Source organism: Sciurus vulgaris, assembly GCF_902686455.1.
Source record: "Sciurus vulgaris genome assembly, chromosome: 10".
NCBI lineage: Eukaryota > Metazoa > Chordata > Mammalia > Rodentia > Sciuridae > Sciurus > Sciurus vulgaris.
This window is the reverse complement of record NC_136470.1, coordinates 1,666,339-1,681,187: the sequence shown is the minus strand read 5'-3', so window position 1 is coordinate 1,681,187 and position 14,849 is coordinate 1,666,339. Positions and strand designations below refer to the sequence as shown.

The following is a 14,849-nucleotide window of genomic DNA, read 5'->3' as shown; positions in this document are numbered from 1 at the left end:
TCCAGGTGGCTGCCTCCTCCCCATTCTGCTGTGAGGAATCCCTCTCACCTTCAGGGTCCTGCTGAGCCCACTCCCCACCCCTGGGAAGACCCCCTCCTGGGCTGCCATGTCCTTGCCCATGCTGGGCCCCTGTGTGGCTGTCCCACGTGTGGCTGACCTTCCCCAGTCCTGCCCCGTCACAGCTGCTGTGTGTGCCAGGGTGGTGGTGGTCCCGCCTGGGCACGGCCCCAGGCCCGCCTGGTTCTTGGGGTCCACTTCTTCCAGGTGAAACCCTGAGAAGCTGCCCGTTCTGTGCAGGTGGAGTTTACGATCTACGACCCTCCCTTTTACACGGCCGAGAGGAAGGACGTGGCTCTTGTGGACCCCGTGGGAGAGTGAGTGGCCCCTGCTCATCCCTCCCGGATGGGGCTCCTCACAGAGGACCCCAAGAACTGCCGGAGGCCAGCTGGGAGGGTCTGCCTCGTTTCTTCTCTGACGCCTCCTGACATGGGGCATGGCCTGAGGCCTGAGGCCCCTCTGCAGCCCAGGCCTGGGTCACGGCAGCTGGCACAGGCAAGGCTGGGCCCAGGGCCCCGGCGCCCGCTCTGCCCCGCCTTCCTCTCACGGGGACGTGTGCTCTCCTCTGCTCCCAGCACCCCGCAGCCTCTGTCCAAGATCACCTACAACGCCCTGGACGGATCGAGGGACCGGCGCAGCTTCCACGGGGCCTACGTGGTGCGGGACGGGCTCCCCCTGTGAGTGGCCCGCTGGGCGGCCCTCAGCACAGCCCTTGGGGTTGCGTCTGGGCAGTGTCTGCCGGTGGCACACGGGGCACCTTTCTGGAGGAAAGCCCTCGACGTTTGGCGTTCCTTAGCTCTTGCTTGGAGACCTTCTTGGTGCCCTGCCTGGGAAGCTTGGTGGGGAGGCGGTGGATTCGCCCCCAGGGCGCCTGGTAGGCTTGTCCCTGGTCTCTGATGCGACCTTTGGGGACTTGGGCTTGTGGTGGTAAAGCGGGGATGACAAGGGTCACGTGTGGGAAGACAGCCTCTGCCACAGGGGTGGTGGCTGAGGACTCACATGTCAGGGGGTGACCTTTCCCGGTGTCCATAGTTGGCACGTCCCCCTGTGCAAGAGAGGGGCCGCCGTGAAGCTGTCAGGTGGCCTGTGTGCCCCATGTGCCAGGCTGGGGCAGGGGAGGCGGTTTCCCTGCCCTGGTGAGGGGCTGGCAGGAAGGGCTGGCAGGCCCAGAGGGACAAGGTCCCTGGGACGTGGGCAGCAGGGGAGTGCGGGGCCCTGGAGGAAGGGGAGGCGGTGCAGGACTGTGCGGGACATTCTGGAACAGGGTGGGCTTCTGACCCGGAGCCAGAGGAGGTGGCAGGGGACAGAGATGCAGCCAGGGCTTTGGCCTGTGTCCCACTCTGGTGGCAGGGACACCTGGGACGGGGGCAAAGTGGGCAGGGGAAGCAGCAGGGGCTGTTGTGGGAAGGGGACCAGGAGAGCAGGCAGGTGACCGGCAGGAACAGGCAGGCGTGTGGGGAAGCGCCTGATGTGCCGGGGCCGTGTGGAGACCAGGGAGCGGGGAGGCCACACAGCAGGCTCGCAGTTCGCTGATGAGTGGTGGACTACTTTCCCAGGCGTGTTTTCTCTCTCTGGCGTTTCTTCGCCTGTTAGCGTTGGTGATGATATGACTGCCGACGAGGCAAGGTTATAAAGAAGGGAGGTCCACTTTGGCGTGTGGTTCTGGCCCATGGTCAGGGCCTGCATCCACTGGGGGTTCTTCCTGAGGCAGTGCAGGACACCCCATGGCCAGACCCACTCTCAAGACAGCCCGTCCACCCTAACCCATCAGTCCCCAGAACGGACTGTGCGCTTGGGGGCTGCTGAGCTCCAGTCGCCCCTTAATGGTCCACCATGTCCCAATCCTAAATCTCAGAATGGGACTTGATTTTGACTTGGGTTTTGGAGGGGAGGAACCATATTCAGACCATACCGACTATAAACACACACATGCCCATTTTCTTCTCACGTGTTTTAAAATGTATTTCTTCCACTGAGCCTTTGGTGCAGTGGAGGTTTTCCGAGGTGTGAGGAGAGATAACGTGCCACCTGCTTGTCAGCTCCCCTCGAGGTGAGCAGCACCTGAGGTGACCCCAGGAAGAGGAGGCTAGTTTGGGCTCACAGTCCTAAAGGGTCCAGCCCATGCTGGTTGGCCCTGTGGCCTTGGGCTCGTGTCAGGCAGCACACAGGGGGTGAGCGTGGGGTCTCAGCTGCTCGCCTGGTGACAGGGAGGGAGGAGGAGGCAGGAGGAGGGAGAGCTGGCCTCTGCCCCGTCGAGGGCTCACCCCCTGACCTGAAGGCCCCTCTGGGCTTCACCAGCTCCGATAGAGCCATGTTGGGGGCCTGGTCGGTGGATGGGGTGGGAGCTCAGGGACCCAGCCGTGGGTTTGGTGCAGAGGGGGCTCTTGGGTGACCCTGCTCAGTGGAGGCAGGGCTGGGCCACTGGCATTTTAGCCAGGTGAGCGGCTACAGCGTTGGGCTGTGTGGGGAGGGCAGCCAGGGGCGGGTCAGTGGGCTACAGGCCTAGGACCTGGGGTGCCGGGACAGGGCCCCGGGATGGGCAGAGTGGGCAGGGGAGGGGCAGGCGCTGCTGTGGGAAGGTGACCAGGAGAGAGCAGGCAGGCCTGCCGTCGTGCCTCAGTGCGCCCGGCAGTGCTGGTGCCTGGGGCCCTCTGGGAAGTGGCCCTTTGGAGGACTCACCTGGGACAGGACCTGGTGTGTGAGAGCAGAGGGGCCCTGCCAGGCAGGGAAGTGCCACCCAGGGTGGTGCCCCGTGCTGGGGGCACATGACCAGCCCTGTTCCTGGCCTTGGCCCTCGAGATGGGTTCCCAGTGTGGAGACCCATTTTCTGTGGCCATGGCTGCTGGGTGAAGGGCCTCTTCGTGTTGGCCACGTCTCCTCACTGCCCTCCCACCAGGCCACCTTGTGGAGGCCACTCTGTCTTGTACCCAGGCCTTCAGAGGTAGACAAGGCCAGGCCCCAGCAACGGACAGTGGCCACTCTGTGGGGAAGGGGTGGTTATCTTAACGATTGCTGGCCAAGTGGGGTGGACCTCTGCCCAGGAGATACCCCTGGTCAAGTGACCCCTGTGAACTGGAAGCCCCTGCCTGACCCCTGCGAGGCCCCCGTGGAATCTCCCTGGGCCAGGCAGGTCTGGGCAGGAGCTGGCACGTGGACCCTGCTGGCCCCACCTGTGGTCAGCTGGCCCCACACACCCCGCCAGCTGCCCAGGTGCCCTGCCTTGTCTGATTTGCTCAACAGGGGTGGCAGGCTGAGCCCTTCCCTCTCCACCCCAGGAACCCCATGGGCCGCACGGGGCTGCGTGGACGCGGGAGCCTCAGCTACTTTGGACCCAACCATGCGCTGCACCCTGTGGTCACCCGGTGAGACCAGGCCTGGCCAGGGATTGGCACCTCAGGGACAGGGTCGCCCATGTGCCATAGGAGGGGCTTTCATGATGCTCCCTGTGTGCCCAAGAGCCAGGAGGGTGCTTGGGGACCTGGCACTTGGGGCCAGGGGAGGGGTCTGTGGTTCAACATGGACACGCTCTGAAACAGGGCAGGAACGTCTGGACACCACCCGCTTGGGAAAAGCCCAGCCAGCCCCTTCTCCCCTGGAGGCTGCCCTCCCTCCGAGTCCCCTGCTTAGAGAGCCCCCGGGGGACAGGCAGGAGCTGCAGTCAGGACCCTGCCAAGGAGCAGAGCTCACAGAAATGGGAGGAGAGGGACCCGTGCCTGCTGGTGCTGATGTTTGGGATGACCCCACACCCACAGCGGACACGCCCTGAGCGGGCCTGGTGCAGGCTGGCCACATCCTGAGCAACCCCGGGACCGCCCAGGCTGCCCTGGGCTCACAGCGGGATTTCTGAGCTACGTGGGGCTGGAAAGCTGGGCCAGGAGAAGGTCTCTAGAAAGCCTGGGCCCTTCCTAGACCGACGGGCTGGAGGTGGGAGGACGTTCCCTCCGTGGCCACGGGCTGCTCTTCCTCGGGGGACCTGGGGCTTAGAAAAGAAGACAGGAGCGGGGGCAGGAGCGGGGTGCTGTCCCAGCCCTGAAGGCTGCTCAGGGACAGGGGGCCCGCCGGCCACCTCCACCAGGTGCCGGCCAGCTCCACCAGGTGCTAGCCAGCTCCACCAGGTGCCAGCCAGCTCCACCAGGTGCCGGCCAGCTCCACCAGGTGCTAGCCAGCTCCACCAGGTGCCAGCCAGCTCCACCAGGTGCCAGCCAGCTCTGTTGCAGGTGGAGGAGGAACCAGGATGGCGCCATCTGCAGGAAGAGCATCAAGAAAATGCTGGAGGTGCTGGTGGTGAAGTGGCCTCTTGCGGAGCTCTGGGCCCTGCCAGGGGTAAGCTGGACATGGTCATGGCGGTGGCTACTTGATGGCCTGCCTCTCTTGTCACTGGCCCACTGCCGTCCTCCCACTGACTGAGCACCAGCCGCCCCTGGGTCCCCGCAGGGAGTGCGTGGCCTCCGGGGCTCTGGACTCAAAGCCGCCTTGCTCCCTCCTGCGCCCCGTCCCTTCTGCCGCCGTGGGAGCCTAGCCTCAGGTTCTTGTCCTTGCATAGACACTAACTGAGCACCCACAGTGTCCCAGGCCCGGCTCCCTTTGGCTGGTGACCCCTGGCAGAGTTCAAGGCACGGGGGAGACGGCTCCCCCCCATCTAGGACCTGAGCTGATCCCCAAAGTCAGGACGGTGCTGTGCAGGGGCAGCGGGGGCAGGCCCTCAGCTCAGGGTGGTGATTGGTTGCAGGGCTGAAGGCTGAAGGGCTCCCCAGAGGCCTCGTGGGGATGGACAGCAGAGGCCAGGACTCACCTGTCCAGGTGGCTCCAAGCCGCTTCCGAGCTCTCCTAGGCCAGCCGCTGCTCTCCCGCCAGGCCTCTCCTTACCTCAGGGCTCGGAGGGGGCGGTTCACGCCGGGAGGGCTGAGTGCCGCCAGCCTCTGGCTGGGGCTCCTAGAGTCCAAGGGCCTGTCCTCCACCCCCTTTCTTGGGGAGACTGTGATTCGCCCCACAGTCACTGGGTTCCTCTGACCCCAGGCCCATCCCCATGGCCCAGCGGCTGCTTTGCAGGGAGCATGTGTCACTGGTGTGTCCCCAGGGCAGCGGTGCCACCAGGGTCTTCAGGCTGTGGATCGTGGATTCCTGGGCCAGCACCCAGTTGCAGCCCTGAGCTTTCTGAGTGCCGAGAGCCTGGTGTGTGGCAGCCCAGGGGGACACTAGCAAACACAGAGGACCCAGCCAGCCTGCCCACTGCTCTGGTGGCCAGGATGTGGGAGGCACAGCATTGCTGCCCTCCTGGGGGCCCAAGGCCCTGCACAGGATCCCAGGCCTATCCCAGTCTTGAAGGTTGCGGCTCTGCCCAGCACGCCCCTGTGCAGGCTGCCAGGGCTCTCGGATGCTGACGTGGACAGTGGTTCTGGACAGTGTCACTTCAGCCCTGAGACAGCTGACTCCAGACCGCCAGGCACTTGCCAGCTTTTAGTTCCTGGGGGGCTGGCTGGCTGCCCATACTGGGCAGGTGGCCAGTGGAGGGGGGGTCCCAGGGTGGCCTGGCATCCAGCCTTTGCCTCCTTCTCTCCCAGGGGTCCCGGGAGCCAGGGGAGATGCTGCCGCAGAAGCTGAAGCAGATTCTCCGGCAAGAGTCCTGGCCGGCTGTTGAGAACTTGCTGAAGCAGGGTGTGGAGGTCAGGCTGGCCCTGCTGCCCGTCCCCCCCTGTGCACGCTGGCCCCTGGGTGCTGTGTGGTTGCAAGGGTGCAGAACTAGCACACAGGGCGCCGGGGACCTGCCCAGCCTGCTGGGTGACAGGTGGCTGGACTATCATCCCTGAGGCAGGCCGTGGCGTCCACTTCCTCAGGAGCCGGGCCCTCTTCACCCTGCCCCTCTCCCTGTGTGCAAACCTGTGCATGCTTCTGAAAACACCCTGCACGTCCTCGGTGGTTGCTGTTCCCGTGATCCGTGACGGTCCTGTTGTTATGTGGGGACTCACCCACTGACCTCTGTCCAACACCCGGCAGCATTTTCTGGACTCGCGTCTGTCCGTCGCTCTTTGGAGCAGTCCTCCCTGGCGCTCTGCTTGCTCCCCGTCTCAGGCTGACAGTTGTGGCTTTGACCTCCAGACCCAGCAGTGTCCTGTGTAGACTTTTGGGGGCACTGGGGCCACCTCCTTTGTTTTTACTATTTAAAAGGAGCGAACCGTTTCTGAAGTGGCTTCGCATGGCTGTTGAACGTGGGCAATACCACAGTATTTAGCACGCTAAGTGCTGTGCAGCCTCACCACTGTCTAGTTCCAGGACATTCCTCCACCCCAAACAGAGTCCCACACCCTCTTGTGGGCAGCCCACGGCCGGCCTGGCCCCGGCGGCCCGCCTCGGGCCGGTTTGGGGTTGTGGGTGGGCGCTGCAGCCTGCAGCTCGGGTGTCTGGCCTGTCTCTGAGCAGAACGTTTTCCTGGATCTCCAGCCCTGGGATCCTTCCTGGGCCTCTGGGGACCCAGCTCAGGCAGGAGGTGCTGGCGTCTGGGGGACGCAGGGCTCGAGGCTGGGAGTGGGATGGGGAGACAGTGAGCCCCAAATGGTGATCAGGGAGGACACCGATGCTGGGCAACCCCGCAGGGTGGCTTCAAGCAGGCGGCGTGGGCAGGAGCGCCAGCAGGGGAGGCTCAGGGCCCGTGGCAGGAGGCCCCTCCCTCTGGATCTGAGCCCACAGTGGGGGCTGGGGTGTCTGGGGTCTGCTCATTCCAGTGTCCCGCTGTGCCCCCAGGTGTACAAAGGGTATGTGGACGATCCGAGGAACACGGACAATGCCTGGATCGAGACAGTGGCCATCAGCGTCCACTTCCAGGACCAGAATGACGTGGAGCTGAAGAGGCTGAACTCTGTAGGAGGCTGGGCCCCTGTGGTGGGCAGTGGGAGGTCCAGGCAGGGCTGTGCTCTGTATGTGCCTCCAGGGCTCCAGGAGGGGGTGTCTGCCCAGACTCAGGGTCAGAGAATGGAGGCTGCTGGGGTCGGAGTCTTGTTGGGAAGGAACCTTAGAGCCACTGCAGGTGGCCAGAGCCGGGAGGCTGGCCAGGTGGCCCAAGGGCCCCGTCCTGGGACTTGGGTGCTTTGATGGCAGGGCATGGTGATGCTCAAGGATGGTGCCCAGGGTGAGGCTGGCAAGGACGTCCCTGCCCTGGCGCAGAGTCCCCTGCTTTTGGGTCCATCCAGTGCCTTCCTGATCCAGACCAGGTGGTACAGTCACACACAAGCCCGGGGCTTTGCCCGCAGGACGAGACGCTCGCTGGTGGGTGGCTCAGCGACTCCCTCACGTGAGGGTCCCGGCATGGCAGGCCGCCTTGCCTGCAGCCAGTGTTCTCTTTCTTATCTTGCAAAGCAAGTGGCCAGGTGGTGGCCTGCCGCGTGAGCTGGAGACCAGGGTGGCAGGGTCCTCAGGGCCCTGCAGCCTGAGGGTTTGGGGTGTGCTGACCCGGGCGGTTGGGGAGGAGTGATGGCCATCTCTGTCTTTCCAGTCCTGGCACGCCCGCGACCCCGGGGTGTCCATCCGATGGCAGGTGGTGGACAGGCGCATCCCTCTGTACGCTGACCACAAGGCCGTGCTCCAGGAGGCAGCTGCTCTGTTTGGAGCTCACTACTGACTGGCTGGCGTCTCTCGGCGGCCTGCACGGCTGACACCTGCTGCCCGAGGCACGCAGCCCTGGGCCTCCGTGTGGGGTCCAGTGCAGACGACACCCCTGAGGCCACTGCGAGTGGACTGGCCAGGGAGCTCCTGAGCCAGAAGGCCCCGAGGCTCCTGAGAGGAGAGAGGCAGATGGCCGTCACTCAGCGTCCAGGAGCCCGAGCCCTTTTGGGGGCCGGCCTGGCAGCCTCAACCCCCGGCTAGGGACCAGTCCCTCCTGGCCATGTCACCAGGAGTGGCGTGTCCACCCTGCAGCTGCATCAGCCCGGCTGGCTTCCTTTGGATCCTGTGGCCTCCTCCTGCCAACGCCCGTGAGGGTGTGGGGAGGGTGACCTGCCTGGCCTCCAAGGTGGCTTCTCGTGTGAGATGGTCTGACGTAGACCCTCGCCTGCCGAGGCGGGGGTGCGTGTGAAGCCCAAGGTCCAGGACTCTCCTGAGACGGGACACGTGCACTGCGGGGTCCAGAGAAGCACCCAAGGCCCGGACTGCCTTCCGCCCCAGGAGCCAAGGGCCCGCTCTGGCAGGAAGGAGCCGTGGCTGGCAGGGACTGGGGCTCCTGGGTTTGGTCAGTGACTTACGGAAGCAGAAACTGTCAGGAGCCACCAGAGGGGAACGGTGTGAAGCCCAGGGTGCTCCATCCTCGGGCAGCCTGGCCAGCCCTCCAGCACCTTCCACAGTGAAGTTACAGACGTCTCGCGGACGGGGCTGTGACTGCCGGCAGCCCCTCCTGGCTCACGGGGCCCCTCCTGCCGTCCCTGCTGTCTCCCGTGGGCCCCTCGGGCCCAGACTCACTCTTGCCACTGACTCCCCTCCCTCCTTTGTTTCCAAACCCCAGCTCCAGCTTCTCCCCGAACCCCCACGGAGTCCGCGTCCACATGCCTCCCACCAGCTTCCCCTCATGATGGAGCCCTCACCCTGCAGGGGCCCATACCGTACAGGGTCTCTGGTCAGTGCCTGCTCGGGCTTCAGAGCCCAGGTCTGGCCTGGCCGCCCCACACGCTGGCAGGCGATGCCAGACACCCTGGGCCAGGCCTCTGCCTTCCGCTCGGCTGAGACTCGCCTGCACTGCCTCCCATCCACGTTCCCAGGGCTGCAGTGGACCCGCTGCCTGCTGCCCGCCCTGTCACCAGCGGCAAGAGGAGTCAATAGAATAAATTTGGCCCAAGACCGCTTGGCTTTTATTTGAGCTGATGGCACAATACTGCCGTCATCTTCCCTCTAGTCACACCAACTTCACACCTGACCTAATCACTAAGTCACCGTAAGCCCCGGATCAGCAAGACTCGCTCCTTACTGAGACCCGCGACCACTAGGGTCCACTCCCGTGTGACGGGTCTCCAGTCGAAGGGCAGCGACTCCCAGAGGTGGGTCGGGAAGACGGCTCAGGAGGTCTCGCGGGGGAGCTCCCTCCGGCCGGAGTCCTGATGGCGAGGACGGTTGGAAGGCAGGGAGGGCGGCGAGGTCACGCAGGCAGGCCGGGCGGGGACATCTCAGGCGGGAGGCACTCGGGCAGCTCCGCTGTCGTGGAAGACGAGACAGCTCCGCCGTCACCTCCACGGGGACGTCTCGGTCACGGTCAGGACGACGCATGTTCCGCAAGCGACGAGCAAGTCAGCGAGTCTCCTCCGGGCTGGGCGCGGCACTGGCGCCATCGGTGTAAAACGGAGACGGGGCTGGGCTCAACACGAGCCTTTTAAACCCTTTTTATCGGACCCTGCAGCCGGTCTGGGTCAGGGAAGGCAGTCATCTTACTCGGGGTCAGTTGCACGTGTCTCCAGCTTGGGGCAACGTCAGACTTATCTCGGGGCAACACCACCTCATTACCTCACCACAAGCAGAGCACTCAAGTTACTTCTCGCAAGTCACACAGCACACAGTGTCACACATTTCATTTTGCTCCTTACACGCCCCCACCAGCTCTGACAAAGCTCCACCTCCAGGCCTGAGCCCTGGGCTGAGGGGCAGGCACTGGGCGCCCGGGAACCTGTGTCTGCCACCAGTCCCGGGCTCTGAGCAGCGACTGCGACGCGGGCACAGCCTGGAGTCTGAGTCCCCACGCTGGGTCCCTGCTGTGCTGGAGGGAGGTCCACCCAGACCCACTCACTCGCCTCCACCCTGTCTGCTTTGCTCTGGGTCTGAGCTCTGCCCATTGCTGAGTGCCGTGCCCAGTGCCCTTGGCTCTGGCTCCTGTTGGCCAGGGCGGCCTGGCCAGCCTCCAGCTGATAGGCACCTAGAGATGGGTGGGGCCGTGCCGGGAGTCCAGCCAGAGGGGCAGCTACGAGCTGGTGCCCACTCTGCCCACTTCTGCCTTGTTGAAGGCTTGAATGCAGTTGGGGGCAGCAGCACGCCCACCCTGCCCCACCACCCTGCCAACTCTGCTCTCCTGCAGACGCCGCTCTGGCCAAATCTGGCTCCGCCCCTGGGACAGGGAGCAGGCTGGATGCTGGGCCAGACTGTGGGTTGGGTGCTGGGCTGGGTGCTGGGCTGGGTACGGGCTGGGTACTGGGCTGGGTGCTGGGCTGGGTGTGGGCTGGGTACTGGGCTAAGTGTGGGCTGGATGCAGGTTGGGTGCTGGGCTGGGTGCTGGGCTGGGTGCTGGGCTGGGTGTGGGCTGGGTGTGGGCTGGGTACTGGGCTGGGTGCTGGGCTGGGTTCTGGGCTGGGTGTGGGCTGGGTACTGGGCTGAGTGTGGGCTGGATGTGGGCTGGGTGCTGGGCTGGGTGCTGGGCTGGGTGCTGGGCTGGGTGTGGGCTGGGTGTGGGCTGGGTACTGGGCTGAGTGTGGGCTGGGTGTGGGCTGGGTACTGGGCTAGGTGTTGGGCTGGGTGCTGGGCTGGGTGCTGGGCTGGGTGTGGGCTGGGTACTGGGCTGGGTACTGGGCTGGGTGTGGGCTGGGTGTGGGCTGGGCCACTCCAGCAGCAGCACCAAGAACCCAGGACTGAGCCCAGCTGCAGGCACTGCTCTGGCCCCACTGTGTGCCAATGCCCCTGATGTTGCCCCTCTGGACAAGGAAGCGGGTCCTGCTGGCAGGGGCACTTGCTCAGGCCCCTGGGCTGCAGCTGGATGAGCCAAGACTGGAGCCCAGGCTTCACCGCCGTGCTACGCAGCACAGCTGCTGAGGAAGCAGGCGGGACATGGGGCTCTCACTGAGCACGAGTTCTGGTCATCCATTCTCTCTCAGCCACCAGTGCTGAGTACTGCTCCTGCCCTGGGGGTCTCGTGGAAAGGGAACGGAGGAGCGTGCCCACAACGGCCAGCCAGCGGAGAGCGGGGTCCGAGTGGGGAGACAGGAGCACTCAGTACAGCGATCAAGGCGCCTGAGGGTTGGGACTCAGGGTTAGAACATGGAGTGAACAGGAGCCAGGCGGGGGACATTCCAGAGGTGCCGATGTGGACAAACCTGTCATGGGCAGTGGGTAGCACCCAGGGTCCTGTGTGACCTCAAAGGAAGTGAGCGTGTCCTGAGCAGGGACCGTTTCCTCCAGGGCAGAGCTCAGCAAGCAAAATCTGGGGGAGAGCTGGCGAGAGGGCAGGAGGAAGTGGACTGAATGAAGACCAGATGGCTGGAGCCCCAGCAGCCATCTGAGGCACACCTGTCGTGGTGGTGCAGGGAGGTAGGAGGGGCATCAAGGGGTGGCCACAGAGCCCTCTTGGTCTCACCTCTGGACAGGAAAACATGGCTATGTTAAAGCTACTGATTTTAACCTAAAATCGGTTCAACACGCAGCCAACCAATTTTAACTGAATCGCTGATGGTCTAGAACCTTTGGGTATTTGAAGAAAACCAGAATTAACAAAAGGAAGCATCGAAGTGAGAAAACTGGCCTCGGGGAAGCAGAGTGAGCAGGATCTCTAGAGAAGGGCGAGCAGCAACCACACAGAGATAGAAGACTCAGGCGCGAGAGCGCTGAATGGAGCAGGTGCACACCAAACGCAGCCGGCCAGGAGCAGGAGCCGTGGCGAGGAGCGCGGGCAGAGCCAAGAGCCCGGGGCGCCAGAGGCCTGGCCCTCTGCCCCCACGGGTGGTGCCTGTTGCCTGCTTGTAGGTGAACTTGAAAACCCCAGGATCTCCTTGTAGGTGAACTTGAAAACCCCAGGATCTCCTTGTAGGTGAACTTGAAAACCCCAGGATCTCCTCTGCTCAGAGAAAGCCATGAGCAGCGCTGAGACTGAGGAGGACCCAGAGGGCCCGTGGCATCCAGGCATCTGAGAAGGACACCGGGAGGGAGATAAATGTGGAGGGACCCACAAGCCTGAGAGGGGCTTCCTCCGTCACAGGGCAGACCCTCCACCAAGCAGGCAGCCCCAGGGACAGCGACTCCATGGTGAGGTTCAGTGAGACGGACTCCAGACTCAAGGGCAAAAGAGAGTCTTTTAAACTAAAGCAAAATGAGAACCACGCCAGAGCCCGCTCCAGGCCACCCTGGCGCCCTGCAGGAGGACAGCAGAGCTCGGGGCTTTCCTCCTGGTCACTTGCCACCCGGGGAGCAGGGAAAGAAGACTGTGAGCGGCAGGGCACAGATGCGCCTGGCCAGCTGCCTTTCCGGAAGGATTTCTCAGACAGAGTTTCAGGGGAACAGGGAACAAAACGCACTGTCTGAGTCCCCACAGGCCCTGCGTCCTCACAAGGCCTCTCCCTGGCGTGTGAGTGGAGGGCAAGAGGCCTCTGGTCTCCTCTTAGGAGGACAGGAGGCCCCCGGGGCCGAGCCACCCTTAGTCTTCACTGAATGCCTGCTGCAGAGGCCACACCTGGGGGCAGGGCACATGAACTGGGGACACAGACATTCTGGCCACCCGTGCACACACACGCACGTGCACACATATACGTGCACATGCACCCATATACATGCACACACGTGCCCACACGCACACACATACATGCACACGCACACCCGTACATGCACACACATGCACACATGCACACGTGCCCCTCATACATGCACACATGCACACACACACACATGCCCACGCACATGCACACACACGCACGCTGAGCTCTGTGGTGAGCAGGATCCCCTGAGCTCAGAGGTGAACATGGAAGCAGAGTCAGCGCCCGCGCTTGACTTTGAAAACAACGACTTCTTGCTATAGCCACGTGAACAAGACTCGCCCCAATCAAGAGTGGGGGGCGGTGGTGATGCGCGACCAGGCCACGTTCTCTAGGAGAGGCAGCGAGGCCGCGAGAACAGGGGACCTCAGCGGCTGAGCCTGGGGACAGAGACGGCAGCCTGGGTGGAGGAGTGCGTTGCTGGGAAGAACTTCCTGGAGGCCTGAGCGGCCCCAGAGCCTCTCACAGCCGCGAGGGCCTGGCTGGAGTGCGGGGAAGCTGGCCGGAGCCCTGCATGCCCCGAGGCCAAGGGCCGGGCAGCAGAGGCGAGCAGGGCAGGCCCTGGACGGTGCAGCCAGCAGGCAGCTGAGCCTGTGTGCCTGTGCCCGCCAGTCAGTGCATCTGCAGGTGCCCATCGTGCGCGCGCTCGGTCATCACGTGCCTGTGAGTCTCCAGTCCTCTGGAGGAGGCCCACACACGTGTAACCCGCGGCGGAGTGGGAGCCGCAGGCGAAGGGCTGCCCCGCGGCTGGCGTGGACCCTGCCACCCGGCAAGAGCAGACGGTCGTTCTGGCCATTGAGGGCGTCACCCCATCGAGGGACCTCAGTCCTCAGTGAGGACTGCAGGCCATGAGGAGGGATGGCTGGAGTCTCAGAGGGGCACTGTGACCCTCCACGCATGCATCTGAAAATAAAAGGCAGACACAGAGGGTCTGAGAGCAGGACTCAGGAAGCTCACAGGCCAGTTGCAAAAGAAACCCAGGGGCGAAGGCAGGTATGAGGCCAGGGTCTAAAGAGTGGGAAGATGACCTGGTAAGGCAGGCCTGTCCTAAATCAGCTCCTGGGAAAGCCCGAACCCAACCTGGTGACCTGCGTGGAGCAAAAGAAAGTGGCGGGTGGTGGGTGTGGGAGACCCTCCAGAGGCCTCTGCGGACACCCGGGAGAGGGCAGGCCACTGGAGGCAGCTGGTCCCAGGAGGAAGCTGTGGCGGGGCCTCTTCTACTGGCCGCTTTGTAGGGGGCCGGGAGGGGCTGGGCCTGGCAGAGGGCCAGGTTCCGCCTGAGGCCCCCACAGCCGGTGAAGGCCAACTGCAGGGAGTCCATGGGCAGCAGGGCAGCTGCACACACCCTGAGGGGCCACTGCCTGGCAAGCGGGGTGCAAGGCCACTCTGGGGTCTTCCCGAGTGTAGGAGTCCGATTTGGCTCTCCGGCTCCTTTGCTGTCCTGGATGCGCAGCCTGGCTCCTCACTATCCCTGGGGAGACGCGTCGGCCCGCGCCTCCTGACACAGGCAGCATTGAACCGCCTTGCGTTCCATCCCTGAGACCACAAGGCCTGGGTTCTGGGCAGGATCTTCAGCTCTGAGCCCACTTACGGTCACGAGGGAGGTTCCAGTGGCCAGGCCACACGGCCGGGCTCCATTAGAAGGTTTCTGCGGTTCTGAAAGCACAGGCGCGGTCAGAGTGGACTGTGGGCACGGCCTCCCACAGGGTCTTTGGGGGCCTGGGCATTGTTAGGTCGGGACTTTAGCGGCTATGTGAGAGAGCAAAGCAACCGAGGCAGCGGGCAGCCTTGGTTGGCCAAACAGCGGCCAGTCAAACAGGGGCAGAAAAACTCCACTGACCCTTATGACCACCTATCACTCAGCAGGACCTCGCCTATCCCGGCCTATAGAGACCCTGGGCAGCCAGAGCCACGTGGGATTTTCTCCGGCTCTCTGTACCCTGGGGGACTGGGACTCATCCCAGAGCCAAATTCCAATAAAGCTTGCTTAGGCCATTCCTGTCCCTTTTGTTTGGCCACCAGCTCCCGCCCTCGCCCTCGAGCTTACAGGCATCATCACGTAGAGCCGAGAGGGCCCACAGGAAGGCTCCCCCTGAGAGCACGCACACATCCCCCGTGGGCCCTGCCCACATCCACCAGTCGCTGGGCCAACAGACCCCACGTGGTTGTCCTGGTGAAGGTGCTCAGCACCCATGGTCCTCACAGACCTTAGTGAGAGCAGCGGGGTTCTGTCACTCATGCTAACAGAGCACATCCGTCAAGACTCCAGGCCCCACTGGAGTCCCAGCTGGGCTGCTCCCAGCTGCCGGCCCG

The 14,849-nt window shown here is 64.0% G+C and overlaps 1 protein-coding gene across 8 annotated transcripts in view; it reads left to right on the top strand.

The window, feature by feature from the left end:
• Positions 1 to 7,746, top strand: part of TRPM2 (transient receptor potential cation channel subfamily M member 2) — a 48,273-nt gene extending 40,527 nt beyond the window's left edge. For 7 of the 8 annotated variants that reach the window (XM_079100720.1, XM_079100719.1, XM_079100721.1 and 4 more), the window contains 7 exons: positions 298 to 374; positions 633 to 734; positions 3,333 to 3,419; positions 4,275 to 4,380; positions 5,619 to 5,720; positions 6,796 to 6,912; positions 7,544 to 7,746. In XM_079100720.1, coding sequence (XP_078956846.1) covers positions 298 to 374; positions 633 to 734; positions 3,333 to 3,419; positions 4,275 to 4,380; positions 5,619 to 5,720; positions 6,796 to 6,912; positions 7,544 to 7,669 — 717 coding nt within the window. In that variant the 3' untranslated portion in view covers positions 7,670 to 7,746. Of the gene's footprint in view, positions 1 to 297; positions 375 to 632; positions 735 to 1,657; positions 2,229 to 3,332; positions 3,420 to 4,274; positions 4,381 to 5,618; positions 5,721 to 6,795; positions 6,913 to 7,543 lie in introns of those variants that run through there. The other variant, XM_079100726.1, reaches the window with a different exon arrangement.
• The last annotated feature ends 7,103 nt before the right edge of the window (positions 7,747 to 14,849 follow it).